Source organism: Haliotis rufescens, unplaced genomic scaffold (genome assembly GCF_023055435.1).
Source record: "Haliotis rufescens isolate VD_foot unplaced genomic scaffold, xgHalRufe1.0.p SCAF_13, whole genome shotgun sequence".
NCBI classification, from domain to species: Eukaryota; Metazoa; Mollusca; class Gastropoda; order Lepetellida; family Haliotidae; genus Haliotis; species Haliotis rufescens.
In genome coordinates, this window is record NW_025963813.1 from 27,839,648 (window position 1) to 27,867,595 (window position 27,948).

The 27,948-nt window shown below is 38.5% G+C and overlaps 1 protein-coding gene across 1 annotated transcript; it reads right to left on the minus strand.

Annotated features, from left to right (window-relative positions):
* Positions 1-797: 797 nt before the first annotated feature.
* LOC124152487 (ultra-long-chain fatty acid omega-hydroxylase-like) lies at positions 798-27,940 on the minus strand. Its single transcript, XM_046525430.2, has 12 exons — positions 27,579-27,940; positions 25,523-25,673; positions 24,709-24,896; positions 20,158-20,282; positions 18,686-18,748; positions 17,835-17,958; positions 14,704-14,848; positions 12,999-13,128; positions 11,000-11,112; positions 9,586-9,751; positions 5,441-5,506; positions 798-4,122 (listed from the first exon to the last, which is right to left on the minus strand). Exons 1-12 carry the CDS (start codon positions 27,753-27,755, stop codon positions 4,014-4,016), a joined length of 1,557 nt encoding a protein of 518 aa, XP_046381386.2. The 5' UTR covers positions 27,756-27,940; the 3' UTR covers positions 798-4,013.
* Positions 27,941-27,948: the final 8 nt, after the last annotated feature.

Sequence of the window (27,948 nt, forward strand, 5' to 3'; positions counted from 1 at the left end):
ATAGGCCTGTAAAAAAAATTAAATTCCATGACTTTAAGGGAGCTTGGATTTTTTATATACAGATACAGATAACTTCTGAACAACAAACTAAAATTAGTGGTCCCTTTGAATTTGTCATAACCGTAGTTTACTCTATTGTATTTCCTCAGTAGGTTACGATCTATCAAAGCAAACTTGATTGTTATGTAGCACATGACTTTAGGATTTGGCCACACCCTCTGCAGATGGAAGTATGAATGAAGGGGTTCCACTGCCAATCTGACACAAGGACTGAGTTGGTGTGTGCGAAAGGATGAAACATGATGCAAAATTTAAATTTGAGTTCACAAAGTTTTTCATAACATAATAATTTCATTTGCAGGCAGGTCAAGAGAAACAGGAAATTCAGTTTGACAAGCCTCACTTGTTCCTACTTCTATAATCAACAAATATTCAATAATCTGAGTGACTTAAAGATCAGTACAAAAGTGCAAAACATCACTGTGGTAAAAGTACATTTTGCAGCATCCAATGTTTTACACTGTGGAAAAGTTGATTCCACAATTCAATACATACAAAATACTGATTTTTTATTTAAACAAACCAACAACATTTACATAATAGTTTATCACACCAAGAATTACATATCACCTAATATGATGGAAACAATTCATGAGTTAATGAATAGAGTGAGTGAATTGGGTTTAACGCCTCTTTTAATAGTAATCCAGTAATGTCGTGTCAGCTTAATGTGGGAGGAAAGCCCAAAGTGATGTAGGTCTTAGACGTTTACCACTTCAGTGAAACCAACAAGCATGGGTATGGTGCTGACAAACCTAGAAACGTAATCTGGATGAACCAGGATTCAAACCCACAATCACAGGTTTCTGGCCTGCCCAAGGGACACAACTCTGCACAGCGAATCACGGCGCCTTAGACGACTTGCCACCCATGGCCCTGTTAATAAATTGATACATATGTAATAAAGACAATGATTCAAATGAACATGTGTATATCGCCTACTGCCACAGTAGCATCATGACATTAGATTCATAGAGATGAATCGTATCGTGAGGAAGTTGTTGTTGTTGTTTGTTGTTTAACGCCGCACTCAGCAATATTCTAGCTATATGACGGCGGTCTGTAAATAATCGAGTCTGGACCAGACAATCCAGTGATTGACATCATGAGTATTGATCCACACAATTGGGATACCGTAAGGAAGTACTACCATATCATTACAGTCCTATTAATAGCACACAGCTCTGCCATATCCTGTTATTTATTATTTCATCATCTATTTAACTTAAGATGAGCGAAAAATTGCTCATCATCCAGTATTAATCAGTCATCTTCATCAATATCCTCCATTGGTTCATAAGTGTATAGTTTTAGGATTTCTTGATGGGTCAAGGGAACTTCGGAATCAGACAATGTATCGGATGCCATGTTGTCTCACCCTAAACTGGTACTTCTTATCTATTGTGTTGAGACTAGACAGGGACCCAGTTTATTCAGCACCAAATACTTCAAAATCTAAGGGGGATAAGTCAAGCATGTTTAGCCTCATAACAACATAACATTTTCACACTTATTGTGAGCTTACTATTTTCACTGTGAGAAAAATGAGGATATATTTTCAAACATTGATATTAACTAATTCTAAAATTGCGTTTTGTTTCAAATAAGACAGAAAGTGATTTTTGTGTGTAAACTTCCCCTTTAGGAGATAAAACTTTAAACTGTGTCGGAGTTGGGTATCTAAGTTAAACTTTGGCATGGTATCTCAGAGAGCTAGCATATACCATGCACATGTACACACATACGTACAAGTAAGCACACACATACACATGCACATGCATGCAAGCACGTCGCTATACAAGTGCAATAATATTGATCAAGATGTTGAACCTCATTTCACGCCACCTCACACACTTGTATTATGTGCTTCTTGGTGGCCCCCATCTTCAGACAAAACGTATCGATGCTAATCAGGGCAAATCTAGGAATGAAGCCAAGTAATAGCAGATTCTGGGATGGAAAAGGGATGCAACTCTGCACAGTCAGCTGCAACACTCGACAGCACAGTTGAAATATATCCCTACACACTCTCTTAAACAGAATTGTGAGACTCAACATTTTTCAAAATGCAAAAACATAAAAAATCGAAGATTTAAAGCATACATTTCAACAAAAGTTAATGTGCAACATAAAACACCAACACACCAAACAATTTTTTACAACTGGCATGATCTTGTATTGTGATGCTGTTAGTTTCAGGATGAAAACAAGATAATTAGAGACGGTTTTTAGTGACCCAAACTATAAAATCTCGGCAAAGTTCATTTTTTGGATTGAAAACTTTCAGACCTGTTACAACCCAACCCCAAACTTAAGGAATCAAGATTTTAACCGACATCCAACTTTGGAACTACACTCATACATAAATGATTTTCAAGAATTCGTTACACTGTTAAATTTTTCGGAATCGTCTGTTTTCCTTCATCTCAGACTCTTCCTCCCCAAAGCAGACACAGCCTGTCATCACTCGGACACAATCTGTCATCACTCGGACACAACCAGCGTCAACAATGAACACAACTACAGGGAACTTCACAACTAAATCATAACACTCATTGGTAAATGTTCATGCATGTTAAAACAGTACATGGAAAGGTTATGTAGCTCCAATGCAAAAATAACATTAGGAACTTTGTCTCATTTTGAGCCATTAATATAGTACAAGAGATTATTTTGACAACAAACACAAACACAATTATTGACACAGCTCATAGTGGAATGTCGTGCCACACTGAGCAAAACTTTTACATCATTAATGAGGCCTGCTTGTAAAACTTGATGTGTGTTGGAAAGTTCAACAGGAGCTGACCCCTTCACTGTTGTTTCCTCAGTGGTCTGGAAATCATTACACACTTTTTACAAAGACTTTTCAATTTCAGACGATGACATGCAAGAAGATTTCTAGTTGTCAACATGGATGCTAGCACTTACAAACTACATGTCAGACCACCCCAGGTGGTTGATTCTGTACAGTTACCTTGACCTTCAAAGAAGGTCACACAACAAATGCCTGACCCTGAAGATCACTTGGAATATGTTTGTATTGCCTATGGTTAACACTTCTTGAGTTGTGATAAAGATAATATGCCTAATATGATTAATATATGAGCAAATATGTTTATCTTGCATTGTTTTTTCTACAATGATTGGTTGCTTGTTTAACACACGTCACCATTTTGTGTTTACATGGTGCGACACCAAATTAGTGCCCGTAAAATAAAATAAATTTCTGAAGTAATAAAATAAAAGACAATGGTGAGTAATTTAATCGCCAATTAACTATGTGTAACTATGGTGTAACTTTAATTTAGAAATACAATATCGTATCAAAGAACATAGTATCAGAGCATGATTGCACAACCTTGGGGGCTTAACCTGCACAATGAGGTCGCAATTAATTGGAGACTTATTTCATGACCTTGTTTACAGAATAAACACCAGAATTGTGAAGAATAAACAGTCAGTATTAGAGACTGACAGTTAAGTTGGAGCAAAGTACACGCAATTTATGGATAACAACTTCTTCAATCCTGTAAATGCGATGTTTCAGTATAGATCCTTATACCGTTGTCAAGCAAAGCTGGTGTTGCTTCCCACGTCTCCATTCAGACGACGGATGAATTGTTTGATACTTTGTCTACTTTGTCATCTGTCAACTTCTAAGTAATGCCTATCAAACAATTCATCCGTTGTCTACATGGAGACGTGGCAATCAACACCCAGTCTTGCTTGACAATGGTATAAGGATCTATACTGAAACATTGCCTTTACAGTAATAAAGAAGTTGTTATCCATATATTGTGTCTACTTTGTCATCCGTCAACTTCTAAGTAATGCCTATCAAACAATTCAAGTTGGAGCAGTTGATAAGAAGCACATTCGTAATTCCTGTACCATGGTACTATCCCCGTGGAAGTGTGTTTGGTGTACACGCTGGTGCCATCAGGTGGAGATCAGGCCGGGGTCCGCGGCGTGGCATACATCATGATGCCAGTCTCTGTCCTCAGTACAGCCATGCTCTTCATCTTGACCACATGATCTTCATCAAGGCGTAGTGTGAACCTTGGAGTAAACATGATTTTGTCAATAATGGGCACAATTACACACAGAGGATGGTGCTTAAATGAACTCAATAATTATCATAATTAACTGAGAAATTCAGTTTGATTTACTGAATTAATAAATCATTAAGCCACAAGGTGCAGCAGTCAAAATTCTGAATCCGCCACTGTTTAAAACTTGTTCACAATTATGCGGACAGAGACATCATAGCTGGGATCATCTAAACAAAGCTTCTGCTCCTTATTTTGCCTTGTGGTTTCAGGTAAACACAGCTGGATGGATGGCTGATTCTCATACTACACACGTTCCTGCAGGCTAATCCCTTCACCCAGTTTGAAGAAAGAGTCAAAAGTTTAGAGACAACAGACAGACCGATGACTGACAACTGACATTATCATACCTCCATGTCAGAATGATGAGATCTGATTGGTCCACATGATCTTGATAAAATACTATGTGTCTCAGTAGGAGAATAAATACCTCATACCCCACCACTAGCAAGACAGGCTGCAAGAGGATTTCGAAGAGGCAGAATAAATCCCTTATACCCCGCTTTGAAGCAAAACGCTGCACACTTTTTCTGAGCCAATGAAAGTCACGTGACAAAGCACAACTCAATCGAACAGCTGTTTTTTATTAATTTTGAACTTGTTTCGTATTCTTTTACAATGTCATATTAAAACATGTCGGTAAGATCAATTTGTTGTAGCAGGATCACTTGGTTTACATGGGCTTTTATGTGTCCCTCGTTAAAACCTAACACAGGATGCATAAAACCCCATGTACCCCTCGAGGTACTGCTACAATTTAATGATCTTCATATCAGAATGTTGAGATCTCATTGGTCCAAGTGATCTTCATAAAATAGGAAAAAGATTTCAGAGCGGGAGATTAAATCCCTTATACCCAACCACGAAAAAAGGCTGCACTTTGATTTCTTAGCATGAGGATAAATCCCTTATATCCCACCATGAAGAAAACAGGCTGCTCAAGGATTTCTGAGCATGAGAATAAATGCCTTATCACCCACTACCAAGCTAAGAATACAAAGCAATGAGCAGCATGTTGCTTACGAGTCAATGAAAGTCACATGACACAGCACAAGTTAACCTGAACTCAGTCGAACAGTTGTTCAAATTGTTTTAATTCTTTTACAATTGCAAATAGAATCATGCCAGCAAGAATAATTCGATATAGCAGGATCTCCTCCTCTTGTGGTATAAAACCATTTGCAGGGTGCCAAAAAACCACATATACCCCAAATGATACCACTTTAACTTATACTGTACCATGTAAGACAGCACTAAAGACAACGTACCTGTGAAGTATTCTTGCAAGGACGACCTTCATTTCATGCATAGCAAAGTTTTGTCCGATGCAGTTCCTGAAATAATAATGAAAATACTGGTTTTATCAGCAATATCATCTGTAGGTTGAAATGGTAATGATGGCTAACCTTCTAGCACCTTACATGCAGCTTGGGTTGTATTCTCCCCAAGGAGCTGAGAATAAAACATTGACAACATATTTTTATATATTTTTTTAATTATTATTATTGTTATTGTTGTTGTTATTTTTATCTGGTCTTTCTTTTATGTGTATTATACTGTTCATGAAGCACAAGTGAGGTCTCTTTTAGGGAATCTGCAACTCTTAAAGCACGTTGTTAAAAAAATAACACCTGGGGTCTGTTGCAAAGCCCCAATCGCTTGCAAGCGATGTACAACAATTCGCCTTACAACAGGGCACTAACTTTCAGCTGCTTGCAATCATACCAATCGCTGACTGAGGTCGCTTACTTCTCATAAGAAAATGGCGGCTTAGTATGACAGCAGGACAGGAAAATTCTTGACTGGATCAACTGGGAAATGAGCAAAGGCAGCTAAGGCCCCATCATCCTCAGTCTGCTCCACGTCTTTAAAGTAGTCATAAATTTCATCAGCTCCTCATCGAGCCTCTTCTATTATGTTCTTCATTAGGGCAAGGCAACCAAGCGGTAGTTGTGTCGCCATATTGGAAAAGTGAGCAAGCGCTTCGAGCTGTTGCAGACCCAGAGATGAGCGATTAATTTGCTTTGTTTTTATTGTGAACATGAGCAAATCTTTGACTTAAGCTGATTTCCTAGCAAATGTTGATAAAAATAGAACAATCTTATTGTGAATAATTCATCTTAGGCCAGGTACTGGGTCAGAGATAGATTTTCAATTGAATTCTGAAACATCTGCTGTATCATTCTATTGATCATGCCACAAATTCAGAAGTGGCAAGTGAAAGGAAGGAAAGAGTTAGCTGCTAGACATTTCAAAACGTCAGACAATTTTCATACAAATATGTATAATATATGTTTCTGACATAACTCATAAACTTGATGCCCAAAACACCTCTTGTCCTACATTGGCAATTAACATTGGCAATATTTCAGTATTCACAAAGCTCTCAGACAGATCACCTCCTAAAGAATCATTTCATAAAACTAACTCTTTTTTCTTGAAACTACAGTAAACTATGGTTATAACGAACTCAAAGGGACCACTAATTTTAGTTTGTTATATCCGTCGTTCGTAATAAGCATTTCTGTCATCAGACATCCTTTATCAAGTCATGTGACATCATATTACTCGATAAATAACACAAGTGTGCACTGTACATGTACAGAATATATCCACTTCAATCACTGTGTTACTATTGTTAATGGGCGATCTTTTTCAATTTATCTTCCCTTCACTTACCCGCTAGGTGCGCTGACCCGGACGGTCCAACCTTAAACTGATGGCGCATGTGGTATGCGCAAAACGAGCACTACATGTTACTATGACGCCTATAGACAGTTAACTAGTATAACCTTCACCTCTGTCGGCAACAGTCACGCTTGTGTGTGGGCAGCATATCTTTTCGCCTAAACAATGATTTATCTATTGCCATGTAATAAATAAATTTTCCTTGATTTAATGATACATAAGGGATGACCACGACTGATTGTATTGTATAGTTATCCACTAGATAGGCGTTCAAAGCATTGCATTGCACTATGACTCTTATTATTTTATTTAATATCATGGCACACTTGTGCATGTGTACTAATATTTGATTACACATGCATGACTTTTTAGCTGTCATCTGTTTCGGAACTGAATATTATGCTAATAAAGATAAGTAACATTAAAAATTAAGGGACTCTGGTATTCTTTCAGGTTTGGAGAATCAATCAATTCATTGTGAAAACATTTTTAATTTCTTACATAAGTTACTTTGATCTTGATAAGATCAAAATAGATCCAAATTAAATTGAGGAGGATTAAATTATGGAGTCTTATTCATTACAGCCAGTCTGTTTAAAATCAGGTCCTATTTTTCAGGCAATAATAAGTGAATGAAAATTTAAGAAAAAATATGCCTTACCTGAGTGAATCAGTCAATATACATATTGGGCCTGATTATAGACACTGACTGTAACATATGTAAGAATAATCTGTTATATGCAAAAACAAATAACATAAATAAATCCATTTATCTACATGGAATGACTGTGGGGTTCAATTTGCATTTATTCAACCATCAGAAGATTTGATGATAAACTTTCATATTCATATTTTCATATAAATATACTTTATACTACAGGTGTCTTGAAGTACTGTTGAATGAAAATCAGGATACTTAGGATAGTGTGTGGGTTTGTATGGAAAATAATTTGTCAACATTAAAATAAATATGATGTTACTAAAACAAGAAGATAAAACTATGATTTAGATCTATTTATGCATCATACACATTTTGTGGGGTAGTCAGTATGATTTGTTGTTTGTTGGGACAAATCTCTGTAATTAACTACCATTTTAAGAGCATGAGTATCAGAATTCTGTAAGAAATGATGGATCAATGAATTAACACATGTGATGACTCAGAGCACTTAATGGTGGGACACATGTTATAAGGGGCAGAATAATATGGGTAAATCTCTTATTTCAAAGAATGATGACTGGTATGTATATTGCAAATGAGTAACTGAGTGCTTAATAGATGCATGGTAGATGTTCATTTGGCCTATTTCTAAAAAAAATAATGTAAATTTAAATATTCAGATGCAACTTTAATTTTGATATAAAAAGATACATTTAAAATCAGTTGTTTTATTATTGTGAACGTTATTTCTTCTTAAAATATTTGTAAAGTCACGGATGTATACTTACTATATAGATCATTGGTAAAGGCCTGTCAAAGATGTCTGTGTGCTGCAAATGTTGGCGTATCACTAATGTTATTTAATTGAAGTCCATGGTAGTATTTGTTGAGATTTGAATGCTTGAATTGTTGTGGGAAATAACACAAAGGCTGATAAATAAAATGAGTTCGCATTATTTCATGGATGCAATATGTTAGCCCAGACCGACTAATGCCTCGCTCTTTTCTGACCGTAGAAAATACCGTGGCAATATACCATTTTTCATGACGTTTTTCCCGCTATATTCCAAAGTGACAATTCGTCTTGTTGTTGAAGACTCAACAAATGTTCATATTATAAACTAATAATCACTACAAAATATGTGCTAGTTAAAAATATTCAGTTGTAAACGACTGTTTTTGAACGCAGGGGCAACAGGATAACTCTTTAGCTTTGCTCCGTCTCTACATGTCAGTAGTTGTCGCAGCGCGCATTGATCCGGGAACCAGACCGGAAGCGACAGTTTGGACCGTTGCTTATATCATATCAAAAGGAGAGTTATTGCCCTTTGGAACAAAAAGATCGCCCATTGAAGGTGTAATTTGAGGGCAAGGTGTCAGTACATCAGAGTAAATCAATTGCCTCCAATTGTTTATTGACGCTTTGAACAGCAGCGCTTGGCTGCGGATACTTTAATAGGCAGATGACACATGAGGAGCTCAGCTCAGGAGTTAACAGTTTGTTATACACTTGAACATGATCGTTGACAGAGTACACACTGGACCACAACGTGAGTTCTCTATATCCGTTTTTTCGTTATGAGCGTGTTCGTTATATCCATCAACTTTATATGATAAAATATATGAAAAATGGCCGGGACCAAAAGAACAGTTTGTTATATTTGTCAATTCGCATGTTCCCTATAAATGTAGTTTAATGTATATCAATATTTACAAGTAAACAGCTAGGTTGTTAATTGTAAATAGCCTTTACATACAAAAGGATAAGTATATAAGTTTTACCCATATTAAATTTATGCAAAAAAAAGGCTGTATGACCAGGCCAAATTAATTCATGACTATCATGAATTTGAAAAAAACACATTCATTCTGATTGGTCGGAGGTTTCAAATCATAAAAACCACCTCTGACTGCAACATCTGATTTGAGTGATGTGGAAGGTATTATTTATACAAAATAATTTCTTTCTCAATCTTTTATTTCCATAATCAATTTAGCCGTGTGAAATCTATAGAAAAAATCTCAACAGAGAAAACACAGTAGGTTAATCTCCAAAATAAATACCTTGGTCCAGCTGAGAATGGAACGTATGCGAAGGGGTCCTGTGCCTTCACCTCCTCAGCAAGAAATCTCTCAGGATAGTAGTCCAGGGGGCGCTCCCACACGTGGGGGTTGTGGCACAGATTGTATAGCTGCACAGCCACAAAAGTGCCTTTGGGGACGTGATATCCTGAAGAAAGTGAATCAGTAAACAACACATTAGCTCTACTACCATTTATTGGTTTTTGAGTCGTGGTAGAACGGTGATAAGCCAACTGTGGTTTCAAGGTTAGGTCTAAATTCTTTTTACAGATATTCAATCTACTTCTGAAATGTCTAAATTGAAAACACAGTTTGTTAATCTCCTTATTGTTTCAACTTCATGTGTATTTGAGTGAGTGGGTATGGTTTTACGCCGCTTTTAGCAATATTCCAGCAATATCACAGCGGGAAGACACCCAGAAATGGGCTTCACACATTGTACCCATGTGTGGAATCGAACTGGGTCTTCGGCAAGACGAGAGAACACTTAAACCACTAGGCTACCCCACCGCCCCTATGTGTATTTGAATATGGTTTAATATGAAAATATGCATATTAGGCCAAAATATATAAATATCCGTGTGTGCCTCAATACCAATCACTCACATCTGTGAAGATATGGATAGGGTATCTGACAGGAGTGGAGGGTCGGTGGTTCGATCCACTGGCCATTTCTTACCAAAAGGTGTGAAAAGATGGTACTTGTTGTTACCCTGCCTGTTGCTTGTCACAAGGGGATAAAATAAGGACTGGTTGGCTCGTTTTCATTAGAAGGGGCACAACTTATTATCTAAGCGAGGTGGCGCCACGATTGAGCCAAGAAAAGTGGCTTGATGTGGCAAGGGAAGAAACGAGGCTTTGATATAGGCTAGTGGACACACTTGTCTCGGGAAACTGGCAGATCCCTCAAAACCTGGTGAATTTCTAATTATCTTCTATGAATGCTTTTATAGCTTTGTTAGTTGTATTGCCTACTGGTGTGCTATTTAAGAAAATGAAACATAATTTTGAAATCTCTAAAGAACAAAGACTCTGTAACAGCCTGACACATATTTACAAAGTTTCATGGAGTACATAACAGACAAGTCTAAATTTATAAAATTTGTATAAAAACAAAATAATTGGGTGGATCATAAACAGCAAAAGGCATATCTACACTATATGGTGAATGTGTTTACCACGTTCTTAAAGACATGTCTAAAGGGATTTCAAATTCTGCTCCAACTTTCAAAATCTTATATAAAATGTATTAAAAATGCAGGGGAAAGCTAATTAGCAAAAGGCACATATATAACAAAGGTTGAAAGTGTGTACCAGGTTTTGTAAAGTTATCTTTTATGGTTTCTGAGTTCTGCTTGGAAAAAGAAAAACGGGGTGGGGAATAATAAGAACATACCATCAAGGACAATGTCCTTCGTCAGTTCACGCTCTATGAAAGGGACTGGTGTTCTATTCCTCATCGACTCCTTCAAACACAGAGAAAAGTATTCCAGTTTGGGAAGATCTTCCCTGAAAGAGTGGAGACACTTATCAGTCATGGCGCAGACAGCAACAAACTAGAAAAATACAGCCACAGAATCTTTTCAGGAATACTAGTATCATATCAGACCAGACCCACATAAGGGTGAACCTGAATAGGCAAAAATAGAATGTTAAAACAGAAGTTGCATTGAATTTCAAAACATATTCCATGTTATCATCATTTTGCCTGATCATACAGAAATTGTTGATAAATGATCAAAGTGACATTTTCAATATAGTTGTCATGGTGACCATGTTTAAAATCTGATCAGAATTGTGCAAGCAGCTTTTAGCGACACCATTGCTTGGATCATAATCACAACATTTCAACGACATTAATCCCAAGGCTTCAGGTGTGGACACTGGATAAACTGGGGGTATGTGAAGGTCAAGGTCATAGCAGGGTAAAAATTTGTTTGTTGTTTAACGCTGCACTCAGCAATATTCCAGCTATATGACGGCGGTCTGTAAATAATAGAGTCTGGACCAGACAATCCAGTGATTGACATCATGAGCATCGATCCACACAATTGGGACAAGATGACATGAATCAACCAAGTCAGCGAGCCTGACCACCCGATCCCATTAGTTACTTCTTACGAAAAGCATAGTCGCCTTTTACGGCAAGCATGGGTTGCTGAAGACCTATTCTACCCCCGATCTTCATGGGACAGCAGGGTAAAAGGAAATAGTCCAAAATTTGTATCATATGTCATTCCTCATGTCATATATTTACTGCATAGGAATTTCCAGAATCATAAAGCAGAAATCGCCAACTTAACATTTTCAAATGGCTGCAAGGGATCATGATCACCCAAGCAAAGTTTCAGGTTCTGGCATTTCAGCCTCAAAAGCAAAAATGTTTAGAATGCAAGGACAACATGTCACAACTTAGTGAGTGAGTGAGTTGGGTTTGACGCCGCTTTTAACATTATTCCAGTTATATCACTGCGTGTCAGCTTAATGTGGGAGGAAAGCCCAAAGTGATGCAGATCTCAGATGTTTACCACTTTGGTGAAACCCACGAGCACGGGTATGGTGCTGACAAACCAAGAAACATAATCGGGGCGAACCAGGATTCGAACACACAATCATAAGTCTCTGGTGTGCCCAAGGGAGGCAACTCTGCACAGCGAATTGCTGAACTAGGTTGGAATTATGGTGTCTTGACAAGTCTATGCATTGTACAATCAAAATTGCATAACGAAATTGACATCCAGTTTGTAAAACTGCTGTGCAGATTTCGGTCGATTGAAAGATTTGCATACCATGTGTACCGTCAACTGGATTTCGACAGATATTTTCCAAATTCTTTTCATGTTTTTAATCAAGAAGCTCGCGTGATGTGATGCACTTTGTGAGGTAAGACCCGTTTTATTACAATATAGATCTTGACTACCGATCAGACTGGACGCCCCCATTTTGTTTGAAGCAAATGAAAGTGATATGAGAGGCAGAATCTGATTGGTCAATAGGAGGGACAGGAGAGACATAACAGCCACTGGTGGCACTACGATCAAGCCCAGAAATTCCAGCCTAGTTCGGCAAGGGTGGAAACTGGCCTTTTACAGTCAGTTAACTCCCTTGCTTCAGGAAGATGTCCTGTACCCCTAAAAGAAACTTGTGGACATTGACCTTAACCTTGATCACATATCTCACTGGGGGCACTTGGGGCATGAATGGTCAGATTTGCTGTGATGTGTTCTGTCCCAGAATCCACTGATTATGATCACCAAATAATCGTCTCTTTCATTAAAAGAGGAAGACATCAACCCTTTAGAAAGAAAAATATAAATATTTCAAAATTTACTGAATAACTTAATACTATTTATATCACCACCTAGCCACATTTACTCTCTGGCTAACTCACTTACCAAAGGATGTTGTCCGATTCCCTCCCCTTCAAAATGGCGTCTATCTCTTCCTGGACTCGAGTCTGGTACTCTGGGTGTTTAGCCATGTGGTACAACATCCAGGACATACCACTCGTTGTTGTGTCGTGACCTGCAGGTTGGGAAATATGCATCATGCCTAATTTGAGTGAGTGAGTGAGCGAGTGAGCGAGTGAGCGAGCGAATGAGTGAGTGAGTGAGGTGAGGTGAGGTGAGGTGAGGTGAGGTGAGGTGAGGTGAGTGAGGTGAAATTGGGTTTAACGTTGCGTCCAAGATTATTGCACTTATATAGCGACTTGCATGTACGAGTATGTGTTTGTGTAGCTGCTTGTACTAGTCCGGACTGATGCCGATTTATAGTGCTAGCTCACTGAGATACCATGCCACAGTTTAACATGAATACCCCACTCAGACACAGTATACTGACTCCGAGCCGACCAGTCCTTGTTTTAGCCCCTTAATGCTGAGCGCCAGACAGGGTAACAACAAGTACCATCTTTTAACGTCTTTTGGTGTGACGCGGCCGGGGATCGAACCCCGGACCTTCCGCTCTCTGGGTGGACGCTCTACCACAGGACCACGGAGGCGGTCGAGTGAGTGAGTGAGTGAGTGAGTGAGTGAGTGAGTGACGCCCAATTTCAACCACTGTGAAGGTAATGATTTCTTATCATATGTTATTCTTAAAATGTTTAGACATAATTGTCCACTGAGGCAACTTTAGAAACTGCATATGAATAAAATCACAGCAGTATAGACTAGGTTCTCCATATGGGCATCTTGATACAGGACGATCATTGGATCGTCATCACATAACTGGTAAAACTTTAGACCTTCATGGTAGCATTTTCAGGAGCTGGACCTGGTCCAGGTTGGGTGCCTGAGTACCCCCATTGTCTATTTATCATGTTTAGGTGTCAAGTGATTAAAAGACATCTAATTTTAGGCAACAGGTTTTCAAACAAGTAGGCAACACATCAATGTATGGATATGATTTGTTTGTTTGTTTGTTGTTTTATGCCGCTCTCAGCAATATTCCAGCTATATGACGGCGGTCTGTTAATAATCAAGTATGGACCTGACAATCCAGTGATGGACATCATGAGTATCGATCCACACAATTGGGATACGATGACATGCATCAACCAAGTCAGTGAGCCTGACCACCTGATCCCATTAGTCGCCTCTAACGGCAAGCATAGTCGCCTTTAATGGCAAGCATGGGTTGCTGAAGTTCTATTCTACCCTGAATCTTCACAGGTGGTATTGATATGACAAAAAGTAGTTCCAACTAGGTGACCTCATTTGAATATTTATAGACGTGATGTCACAATTGGTTTATTGCATCAACTATATCTATTATATAGTGAATGTACATATACGCTCCATCATATGACTTTCATCATAATTGCTCAGACTGCTGCTGTTCACCGACATATCAGAAAGCCTCCATGGTGCAGTGGATGGAGTGCTTGCCTGTGGCACACTATACAACAAAATCAGTACAAACAGACACTCACACAAATGCATGCACATCACTACATAAGTGAAAGAATCTTGAATAAGACATTCAACCCAATTTCAGCTGAGCTCAGCTCAGCTCACCTCAGCTCAGCTCACCTCAGCTCAGCTCACCTCAAGTATCAGTGCATTATATTTTGTGCCATCATACAATTGTAATAAACTATACCCTCAAATAGAAAAGTGTCCACTTCGTTCCTGATCTCTAGTGAGGTCAAACCATTCCCATCCTCGTCTCTGGCCGTCAGGAGAATGTCCAAGAAGTCAAGAATCTTCTTCTTTCCGTTGTCCTGAGTTGTTGGACCATTCTCATTCTGAAAATACAACATACATCATATACTTATTCTGACATGACATTTGCTTCTTATTGTCAGCACTCAAAACACAAGAGTGAAACTCTTCACACAAACGTAACGAGGACCAGGGTCACCAGTTCGGAGTTACTTGACCCTGATTGTGTACTTTCTTCATATCGTCAGAGAAACACAGAAGCCTACATTAAGCTACACTCCATGTATCACACCTATGTGCTATTATCTTGTTATATATGACAGCTATGTGATAAATCGGAAAGAACAATGAAGAACAAAGTGTGGTTTATTTCATGATAAATTGGTTGGTTTGTTGTTTAACGCTGCACTCAGCAATATTCCAGCTATATAATGACGGTCTGTAAATAATCAAGTCTGGACCAGACAATCCAGTGATTAATATCATGAGCATCGATCCATGCAGTTGGGATCAATGACATGCATCAACCAAGTCAGCGAGCCTGACCATCTGATCCCGTTAGTCGCCTCTTTTGACAACCATAGTCGCCTTTTACGGCAAGCATGGGTTGCTGAAGACCTACTCTACCCTGGATCTTCACAGGTCTATTTCATGATAAAACAGTGTTCTATCATGAAGATCGGGGTAGAATATGACTATGCTTGTCGTAAGAGGCAACCAACAGGATCGGGTGGTCAGGCTCGCTGACTTGGTTGATGCATGTCATCGATGTTAGTTTTGAGAGGGAAGTGTCTTGTGAGTTGTTCCCCATATATGTTAGCTTGCAAACGCAGATAAATGCAAAGGCTGAACGATCGCATTCAAAAGTGAGATATGACAATCGGTAGTGGGAGAAAAGGCAAAGGTAATCGACTTAAAAATTGTGAGAATATCCAGGAATTACCAAATGTAATCCCCCCATTCATAAAATGGACATGACCGACATTGCCGATGTTGCATTGTATCCAGGGAGTCATCATTATTCAAATAAAGGTAAAAGTTTTTAAAGCATTTACATTTTATTGACATCATTAAAAAGGCCGCACAAAATGTTGATATCTCATATAAGAAATAAACAACCCGTGGTCAATTATCGTACAATAGTAGTATTTAAGGCTGCGCCCCTCGTGGTTTATTCTCTCTGCAGTGTTTTCTTGTATGATAAACAACTCCCACTCGTCATTTATTTCTTAAATATGTTGCATCTGGTAGGAGACAACTCAGTTGTGTGAAGGACCTGGTTGTATCAAACTTTAATGATGCCATTAACTAATCATGCTAATGTTGCATTAGGAATTTAATGTATCATTAGGGTTTAATGTAGCAATTAGTTAATGAAGGCTTCATACAACCGGGTCCTGGCTGCTACCACAGACTCATACCTGACAGAAAACATCTCTAACAAAGAAGTAGGAACATATCTGGATGAAGCATCCACTCCTTTCATGATGATGTCTGTGGGTGAGTCACAGCTTCCACAAGGCCAGATATCTATGTTTGGGCGCTGAATCTCTGGAGTAGGAACCAGGGGTCCGGAAACCGTCATGTGCGCCGGACATTTCCAATTGGGAATCTCAAATGTCCGTTTTAAAATATTGCTTACCGGACATTTTAAAAAGTATTGTCCGGACATTCTTAAATTTTGACAGGACATGATCAACAGTTAGGAATGAGCAGTTTCTGTCTGCAGTTGCAACACAAGAAGATTAACTACACTGACAAGCTTTGTTTGTTTTGATTGCTGTAAATACATCGTACCTACATGATAGTCCAATCGGTCAATCACTGTAATAGGCAATAAACTGAGTTGACACTGATTAATCGAGGATTTATTACTGAGAACATCTTGTTAATTTGAGTGAAAGGTGTTTACAACTGTACATTATTACCTTGCATCATCGATGTACCTCATTATCCTCAAAATGCTACGATACGTAACCTCAGACAAGAAGCGAAAGCGTGACGACAGCCAGTCGACCGATGCAGATCAGTCGAGCAGATCTGCCAAACCCTCAAAGTCTGGACAATCATTCTGTAAGTCGTGGCTAACGACTTTCACTTGGTTGACATACAATGAGGATTTTTTAGATTTTATTGTTTTCAGTAGCTAGTCGTATATTGAATCTTGATTGACCGCCATTTTGCTTTCTCGGACGATCGATATCCAATTTTTTTATGGTCAATAATTAAGTACAGATGAAAAAAGTATTCAAATAACTATTGCTATCAACGATATTTTAGTATTTGTGATTAAATTATCTGTCTTGTTTTTAAAAAAATCTTTAGTTTAAAAAAAAAACTTTTCCCGTGAGGTCACGTGATAACCAAATATGGGATAATAGTCTCGATCCAAATGTTACAACGCGTACACTTGAGCAGACTCATGAATATAACTCATGAATATTAATTAGACCGTTCACTACGTTAACAGATCGTTATTATAACAGAAACAAACGTATGTTTTCCATGTAAATCTAAAATGATATTATTTGTTATTAATTGTCCGGTGAATTAAACAATTTAAATTGAAACAATTCATAATTCATCATATTATGAATACGTAAACTTGTAATGTGTGTGAAAAGTCGTACTAAAATACGCTATTTGAAGGGGGCGTGGCCTAAATGCAAATGTCCGATTGGGATTTTAAATTTTCCGGACCCCTGGTAGGAACATATCTGGATGAAGCATCCACTCCTTTCATGATGATGTCCGTGGGTGAGTCACAGCTTCCACGAGGACAGATATCTATGTGTGGGCGCTGAAACTCTGACAAAGGAGTTAGACCTTATCGGGATGGAGCATCCACTCCGTGGGCATGGGCAATGGTCAGATACAGCTTCCATGAGGCCAGATATCTATGTGAGGGCGCTGAATCTCTGACAAAGGAGTTAGACCTTATCGGGATGGAGCATCCACTCCGTGGGCATGGGCAATGGTCATATACAGCTTCCACGAGAACATTATAACCCCTTGGGTATTTGTCTCTTTTATCTTCATATGAAAGAATAAAAACAAGAAATGACTTACCACAACTTTCCTCCTGGACTCAATAATTTCCTCAGCAACTTGATGCACATAGTCACAAGCCTTGAGGAACTTGCGGCCACTCGGGCTCCGGAAATACACAAAGTCAGTGTATAACAGGGGGTTTCTGCATATGAAACATGAAAGACATACACACTCAAATGATGATGACAGTTGATGTAGGCAGAAGACTAGTATGTCATGATGTGGGTGTTTTCATACTGGCCTTGTTATAGGTCTATGGTCAGTTATATTGGCCTGAGGCAATAGGTAAGGTGTACCTAGTTAGGTAAACATCCCCATCACAAAATCTATTGTTTGTTTGTTTGTTTGTTGTTAAACCATGCACTCAGCTATATGATGGTGGTTGTAAATAATTGAGTCTGCACCAGACGATCCAGTGATTGACATCATGAGCATCAATCTACACAATTGGGATATGATGACATGCTTCACAAAGTCAGCAAGCCTGACCACTTGATCCTGTTAGTCGCCTCTTACAACAAGCATGGGTTGCTGAAGACCAATTTTAATTCAGATCTTAATGGGGATTCTTTCACAATGAAAAGAGTATTGTAGAATACTGAGTTTGGTTTAACGTCACTTTGAACAGTATTCCAGTTTACTGTGTGAGGAAAGCCCAAAGTGATGCAGATCTAAGACGGTTACCACTTTGATGAGACCGATGAACACAGATATCGTGCTGATAAAACTAGAAATATAATCATTATGAACCAGGATTCGAACCCACAATCATAAGTTTCTGGCATGTCCAAGGGACACAACTCTGCACATTGAATTCATTAGACGACTGGGCCACCCATGTCGCTGAAGGACTCAATGAGGCTGCTTACAGAGATCGGTCCGACCACAGTGTCGTGAGGTTGTTGACAGCCTGAATGTAAGGATGATTCTCTCTGAAATAAACACAATACAAGATTAAAATGTGCATCATGCATATCTATTGTTATCTAATCAGTTTACAGATTCAGTTCTACTAAGATAATGTATTCAGTTCTATTAAGATTAATGTATTCAGTTCTATTCAAATTAATGTATTCAGTTCTGTTAAGATTAATGTATTCAGTTCTATTAAGATTAATGTATTCAATTCTATTAAGATCAATGTATTCAGTGCTATAAAGATTAATGTATTCAATTCTATTAAGATTAATGTATTCAGTTCTATTAAGATCAATGTATTCAGTGCTATTAAGATTAATGTATTCAATTCTATTAAGATCAATGTATTCAGTTCTTTTAAGATTAATGTATTCAGTTCTATTAAGATTAATGTATTCAGTTCTATTCAGAGTAATGTATTCAATTCTATTAAGATCAATGTATTCAGTTCTATTCAGAGTAATGTATTCAATTCTATTAAGATCAATGTATTCAAGGCCACTGGTCCACATTCAGTTATATATGTCAATGACTTGGGCAATAGAGGCAGTATTAAATAGTATTAACTATCATCATATGTCCCATAGATAATTGATAATAAGTGAGAGATATTCTTAATAATAGGACCACCTCTGTGGTGTTGTGGATAGTGTCTGCCCGGAGAGCGGAAGGGCTGTGGTTCCATTCCCTGGCCAAAGCATTCCAAAAGAAGTTAAAAGATGATACTTGTTGTTACCCTGCCTGGTGTTTGGCATTGATGAATAAAACAAGGACGTACTTCCTTGGAGTCAGAATACTGTGGGGTATCCACGTTAAACTGTGGCATGGTATCTCAATGGGGTAACACAATGAAACCAGAATAAGTCACATGCCCAGCACCATATATGTGTAATATTTTTTAACAAAAAATTCAAACCTATTTCACCTCACCTCATGACTTAATATTAGTGTCGGGAATGAGGCAGTTCTTATTCCCCGTTAAATAAACAACAAGTCAAAAAGATCATGTCGGACATTTAATGAGACAAAAGACAGAAACACAAACCTTCCTTTACAAACCTGAATAAATCCCCCCAAAATGACACTTTTTCTGTATATTCAATGAAAGTGTGAATAATTGACCACTTTCTATTTTAAAGTGGATTTAACTTCCCGATAATGGAAGTTCATATTAATATTAGCAAAAGCAATCTCCTATCTGGAGTTCTAAGGACGTCTATGTCCCACAACGAATAAATGTCAACTGAAAAATGTTACGCTGTTCAACGTAGTGGTCTGCCACATACAGAGCATGAAAAGCATGAGATTTACAAAAAAGAACATGCGCAAGTGGTCTAGTAATGGGTGTGTTCCAAGTTAAACGATGAGCGTGTTTGGAAGAGCTATACCAAAACAAACCATGATCAACTGTTCCAAGACTTACCCGACAGTCTGACAGTTGCTGGTGTAGGAGAAGGCACACCTGAGGATAATGTCAAGGGCACAGAGGCTGATGACGTTGAACACTTCAAAGGTTTTCCCTGTCTTGCTGTGTTCTGTTATTTTGTTCTGAGGAAGAGATGATTTCAACATAGAATATTTATGATGACTGAAGCAATACCGGTACTGTCAAAAGATAGGAAGTGTGTGCTGTAATCTGATTGGTTGAAAACATTGTTTAATGTGATAGGATGCTGGAAATCCTCTCGACTTTCCATGTGTATGAATACTTTTCTTGAGAAGTATCTGGTTGGCTGGTTTGTTGTTTTAACGCCGCACTCAGCAATATTCAAGCTATATGAAGGCAGTCTGTAAATAATCAAGTCTGTGCAAGATAATCCAGTGATTGACATCATGATCATCGATCGATGCAATTGGGATACGATGTCATGCATGAACCAAGTCAGCAAGCCTGACCACCCGATCCCATAAGTCGCCTCTTACGACAAGCACAGTCACCTTTTTCGGCAAGCATGGGTTGCTGAAGACCTATTCCACCCCAGATCTTCACAGGTCTGAGAAGTATCGATTATTTTGATCTGAATTAGACAAACCAAGCTATTTGCATTGGCAACATCAATCTCATTAAAATCAGATCTTAGTTCTTGCTATCGCTAAACAAAGATCTGAAGACATCCCATTATGGGTTACGTCAGAACGACCTTTCATCCGACCAATCAAAGCATCGCTTACCAGATCATGAGAGTGACAGTTGGATTGTGTTTTCTAATCATGCAACCTCGAAAATGTTAACGCATGGTATTCCAAACGACAGTTAATGCCCATACGACTGATTACGTCAAAACTATCGTCTATCTCTTGAATTCCGTGGGATAAACATTTGAACGGAGAAGTTGTTGCACAGTACGTGGGAAGCACTGCCATACAATCGCAACCATATATTAGACATTCCGGAATGTTTGTTTGTTCAGTTTTCAAAAACTTAATCGAGAACTGTGTTAACATATTTTTCAAGCATAGTCTGAAATGGAAGTCGCCAGGTTGAAACGAGTGCCGTAAAGCTCAAGAAAGCTGCTTTCTAATTGGCTGATGTCGACTTCTTGTTAGTCATTTGAGTGGTCGGTCAAAGTTCGCAAAAGGTCGTTCTGACATGACCCGTAAAGGGATGTCCTCAGATCTTTGTTTGCGGCAGCTAGAACTTAGATCTGATTTTAATGTGATTGTGGCAACATGGATACCACATTCAACATTGGATTGTATGCCATATTATCGCGGCATTTAATGTATAATGGATCGTAATGCTTACTAACCTATTAAATACGTGCTAAATATGTCTTAAATATTTCCTACGGAAAAAATTCTTGTTCTTTGTTCAACTTTTATGACACATCAGTTAGTATTGATCTATGCTGGTTTTCTTTATCGAGTTCGGTGAACAAAGTACTTGTCATTAGCAACTCAAGGGGGGGTAACTCTATATTATCGTGGTGTGGCTATTTTGTGGTGTGATACATGTGGATTATGTGGTTTACATCACTTCCTGTTTTGGATTATGCATAATCAGTCTGCATACGACCTAGGTTGGGTGAAGGGACTTCGTCAAAACAAATGGGTTCTTTCCTAATCAATTTCCAATGGAGGTAGGGGTAATTCTACTTCAAGAACATTCTAGAAACTATCATAAAAAAGTTAACATGTATATAATACTTACGAGTAGCCGTGACATACAGAAACGAGTCCTGTATTTGACTAAGCAATGAAATATTGTGCTTAAATTTGCATAAGTAAACAGTCGACAGGGGGTGTGGGTTACAAGATGTAGCGATACTGTGATAATATAGAGTCTGCAATAATACAGAGTCATACTATATAATAAGTTTGATGAACAGGGACATATGATATCGGAATGTGCTTATTTACAGTATTTGCTGTGTTCATGAAGCTGGCTTCATTCAGTTTAACATACTACACAAAAAAGATTAGCGATAGCCCCTTTGCAAAGCTCTCTATACTATCGCTGTGTTCCCCACTGTGATAGTTGGCTACAACCATCCTTGGAGTTGAACTCGCAAATCGTTTACAAACAAGTGATGACTGTCATGACACCAAATACTCTTACCCCAGCCAGAGACCATATAATAGAGGGACGGCCCTCACCAACAGTTTATCACTAACCATCAGCGCTACGGTCTGGCATGTAACTGATACACCCCGACACCCTGCTGTTAACCTCCCTGTACTGCTGCAGATGCGCAATAGATGCGCAGACATTCACGACTGACCATTCTGGTAACCACGTAAACAATATTACATAATATCCGGGGTAAGAGTTAATTCGCTTATCCGACTACGACCAGCGACAATCCAATAAAAGGACGTCTCTTAGCGGATTACAAAGATTTTTGTATGATATCTCTCATTAGCACATGTCAGTTGGCTGCAAATTATTTGCTGAACATGTGTGTCTTCCGGGACATTTATTTCAATTTATATATCTCATTTTATGCTGCAATTGTTAACTATTATAAATAAACAAATATACCAAATCTACTACGAACGCCACAGAAAACTACGATCCGGTAAATTGCACAGGAACTCAGGAAGTGTAAATAAAACTCATTCAGAAGCAGGGAAGACACTTGTAACATATCACCATATTCCCGATGTTCACAAAATATATCTCCAGATTAACTTCATATCTTATAATAAGTCCAGACTAGATTTACTTGCAAAAATGCATGATCACCGACTGGTGTAAATGCTTTACTATTAGCCAGAAAAAAAATGACGCCATATTAATGTTTTTATTTCATGTAAATTCGCTACTATTTTATAATGCTAATAGTTCCAATGAATTAAAAATACACATTAAACTACGAGCGTTGTTAAATGAATTTTCGATGTGTCTGACAATGGGCTTCGAAAGAATCAAATGTTATTGGTTAATGCCAGTTTGGGGCTAGCAGTGATACTGGGGTTTGCCGGAGCGAGATAAGTTTGACACCTTCGACCTTGTTGTCTGGAACTTCTCTCCCGACGACTGCCGATATAATCCTTCTTTTTTCTTGGCATTTACAAAGCAAATGATAATTTTATAATACAAATATTTCATGTAACGGATGTTTATTTTTGTATGATGTTTTCACTGTTGTGTAAATACACAAAGTAAGTAGTACCTTCATCATATTTACATTATTATGATTGGGTCTAGGCCAAGATCATTTTGCTCATAATCAGTATTTACACGGCATAAAATAAATAATTGATTAAATGTAGTCATGATTAATACAGACAAAATCTTCAGAAGATAAACAAATATGTTATGGTAATTTAACTTAAAATATGTGACGTAAAATATGGCCTTGCGCCAAAAATCATACAAAAAAACTACCGATCGTACCTAAATACCTTCGGTACCAAGCCATAGGGGAAATCGTGATGAATGTAAAACTATTTAATTCAGGACCGATGATAGGAACACATTCGTCTGAAAGCATGCGAAAATTAAGAGTTGTGGTGTAATTATTTCGGGAAAAGTCAGATTTAGTCCCATTTCTGGAGTCAAAATCTGAAATATCGCATCCGCCCTAAATTTGTAAATGGCACTAAGCCAATTTTTAACATATTTCCTTTTTATACACCTCGGTAACCAAGGACTTTCATTGCGAATTAGAGGCCGTTATTGAAAATCAAAATCTGCACTTTTGCCGATTTTACATGTGCGCCATTTTGTTCCCTCGGACAAAGACAAAGCGTGATCACAGTCATCAAATACAGTGACAACGACATGCTTTAGGGCACCAACAAATCTCAGTTGTAATGTTAACAATGTTAAGAAATACATGAGTGTAATTTTGTATTGTAAAATATATCTTTTGCATGGGAAAAAAAGGCGACAACGATGACTGCAGTGAACGCGTTTCTGCTCGCTTCCGGACAGGCTGCGCAGTACAAGCCGTAGCACTGATGGTTTCGCGCATAGGCTAGAGGGCCGTCCCTCTATTATATGGTCTCTGCCCCAGCTAAGTTATTTTCTTTGTTAATTTGAATTTCTATTTCATTTTAACTATCATGTAATTTGTATAGTAAGAATATAAGGGGGAACTTGAGTGATTTTCCATTCGTATGCAATCTCTAACTAATCTGATCAAACAAATCAAAAGTTAAAGTCATCTGGGAAATATGGTCAGTTGTAACATTTTCAAAATTCACTATCATGGCATTCCCAAAGACATAAAAATATAAATGTTACTACATTTGGGGTTAGAGGGCAAATTTCAAGATTCTTGTAATGGCTGCTGCCACACTGACATCAGCGATGTTACCAAGAGTGTAACGAAGGTGTCACGCTCTGGGAAGGAGCTTGTTCAATAGCGTTCTTGGGTGGATTCATGTATCATAAATTTGTTTGTGGATGCAGTGAGAAATATAAACAATTGTTTCTGAAAGATTGAACATGTGAAATTTGGGGACAGGGGATCCGAAAGCTAAGTTAAAAAAAAGGAGCACCAAAGTAATCACAACAAATACGTACCAATAAAACATTAGAAGATTGATTATTGATGGAAATGTAAGGTTTGAGGATGTCAAAATGGAAGGCTGGAGTGAGAAGGCGCCGACTCCTAGCCCACCGGGCTCCATTTGCAATAAGCAGACCCTCCCCCAACCAGGGCACTCCCATGTCATACGGCCCTGATACATACTGTCCCCTGGGCTTCGGCTCTGAAAGAAACAGATTAATAGAAGAGGTGGGGTGAAATTGGGTTTAACATCACGTTTATAATTATTTCACTTATATAGCACCATGCATGAACGTGTGCGTGTGTCTGAGAGCCTTGTTTTATTCCCTTAGTGCCAAGCACCAGGCAGGGTAACAAGTCCCATCTTTTACCGACCTTCCAAACTCCAAGCCGACCAACTAGATTAATAGTAGAGGCAGACTGGAGCAGCCACCAATATAATTACAATAAAATGCAACTTAAGGTGTTTGCAAATACTTGCAAAAACTGAATCAGCCTCTTCACCATCCTTTCAGCTTCCAACATCTTAAGATACCACTAGACTGCCTCTTCGGTCTTGTGAAAGAGCCTGGAGAACAGAAAGTTAAAAGATGGTACTTGTTGTTACCCTGCCTGGGACTCGGCATTAGACTGGTCAGCTGGAGTCAGTATACTGTGTCGGATTGGGCCAGCATCGATCACCTACCTGAAGACTTGAACAGGTGTCTGACATCACTAGTAAATGTAAACCACCTACCTGAAGACTTGAACAGGTGTCGGACAGCATCAATTAATGCAAACCACCTACCTGAGCAGGTGTCTGACATCACCAAGTAAATGTAAACCTACCTGAGGACTTGAGCAGGTGTCGGACGGTGTCGGGGTGATGTAATATAATTACAGGAAGGAATGGTCCTGCCCAAACCCTTACTATCTTTGGAGCAACGTCCTGCATTACTTTGAAGTCATATTCAATGCCTGCTTCATTAGGCCCTGGAAACTGGAAGGAAAACTTCAATATGAGTACAAACAGGATGTATGTTATCTTGTAATGAACCAATAGTTAATACACATCATGATTTCACATCAATAAGTGGAGAACTCAATATGGCAACACTGTCAGTGAACATGTCATGACACAATTAGCAGTAAATGGATCTAGATGGTAGGGCAGGGATGAATTTAAATTTACTACCTGGGTACCAACCCTCCTATTGCCCGACCCTACCTGCTGAGTGAGTGAGTGAGTGAGTGAGTGAGTGAGTGAGTGAGTGAGTGAGTTGGGTTTAACACCACTTTTAAGTTTTAACAGTATTCCAGTTATATCGCAGCGTGTCAGCTTATGTGGGCGGAAAGCCCAAAGTGGTGTAGGTCTCAGACGTTTACCACTTCGATGAAACCCAAGAGCACGGGTATGGTGCTGGCAAACCTACAAACATTATCGGGGCGAACTGGGATTCAAACCCACAATCATATATTTTGGGAGTGCCCAATGTACACAACTCTGCACAGCGAGCCATGCCCCCATGTATAGTCAGAAGGAAATGGGAACATTGGTGACTTGTAGAGTAACCATAGAGTTTTAGATAGTTTTTGTCAATAAACAATATCACATGACTAACCACGGGTCCGGGTAGTCCTGTGGGTACCGGGTTCTACTCAGTACCCACCCAACCCGAGTATCCGAGTTACCCATCCCAGCCCTACTGGGTGGATGTTCAGTTTCGACTTGGCATCTTTAGCTGTAAACACTAGGTATGTCACGATTCATCAATATATCAGTGCATCGATAATATTCTCAGATGATACGATCCTTGAGACACACTTACCTGTAGTGATTCATATTGTAATCCTGTACTGATTTATATTTTAATCCATAGTTTCCGACACATGGGACATTATACAGCAATGGAATGACTTTGTTGGCAAAATGAGTCCTTGTCATCATTATTATTATAATTATTAGTTTATGCTATATATTCAGTGTCCAATGTACATAGTTTTAAGACTAAAATTCTATTTCAGTCTTTTTCTAACTGGTGTTGAAATTGTGTTTTATCTTAAATAATTTTAAACTTATTAAAAGTGAATTGATTAATTGATGAAATGAGAAAAATGAGGCCAGTTTTCAGGAAGTTTCAAGCCTTTTAAATAGTGTTTATATTTAAAAAATAATAAAAATATAAAAATTCATGCAAAATTCATGCATATTTGTAATTCAAAATGTATCATATTCGGGGATAATAATCACATCACATCCCTAGGAAACACATGTCAAAGTATCATTAGCAGTCATCTTAAACCAGATGTGTAGATCGATGCTCATGATGTCAATCACTTGATTTTCTGGACCAGAATCATTTCTTTAGACTGCCGTCATATATAGCTGAAATATTGCTTAGTTCAGCGTTAAACAACAACCATGTAATGCACTAACAAAATAACTGTGCATGTGTGAGTGAGTGAGTGAGTGAGTGAGTGAGTGAGTGAGAGAGTGAGTGAGTGAGTTTGTTAAAAGCTGATTTGAACATTATTCCAGTTATATCACGACATGTCAGATTAATGCGGTAAAAAAGCCCGAAGTGATGCAGGTCTATGACGTTTACCTAGATGCATAATTGTGGCGAACCAGGATTCAAACCCACAATCTCAGGTGATGCAACTCTGCACACCGAACTGCTGCACCTCAGATGACTGGGCCACTAGTGTAAGGGTAATTTAAGGCCAAGTACAAACATACTAGCGGTGCACTAACACAATACCATATGCAACTGGTACTGGGGGCCTGTTGATAACCTGGTAGGATAAAGACAACAAGTAGGGCCTACTGAATAAAAGATCAATTAAATAATCCGTTACGTGTCATACAGATGTAAGTGTGGCCATTGCCACGGCTATATCTCACCTTGTGCAGAGTCCCAAACAGAGGATTGAAGGACTGTTCCCCAGGGATTGCGTTAAATATTCTCCTGAACTTTAAGAACTTGAGAATGCCGCTGATACACTTGACTGTCAAATATCCCAAGGACGCAATGATGATAGTGTTTAAAATGGTTGCAGCATTGAAAGAAGACCCCTCCATGTTTCCGTCGTACTTGTCAAGCTAAATGATATAAATTCAATGTTCAGAGTCAAACTGTCATTACATTCCTTGATAACACAAAGCGAAAACTATTTTTTTTACTATACTGCAAAGTACAAAGGCCCCCAAGAGCCAGACGAAGACCCGGTCTGCTGAGCTCACGTTTGACCCAGTACTTTACTTGTACGCTGCC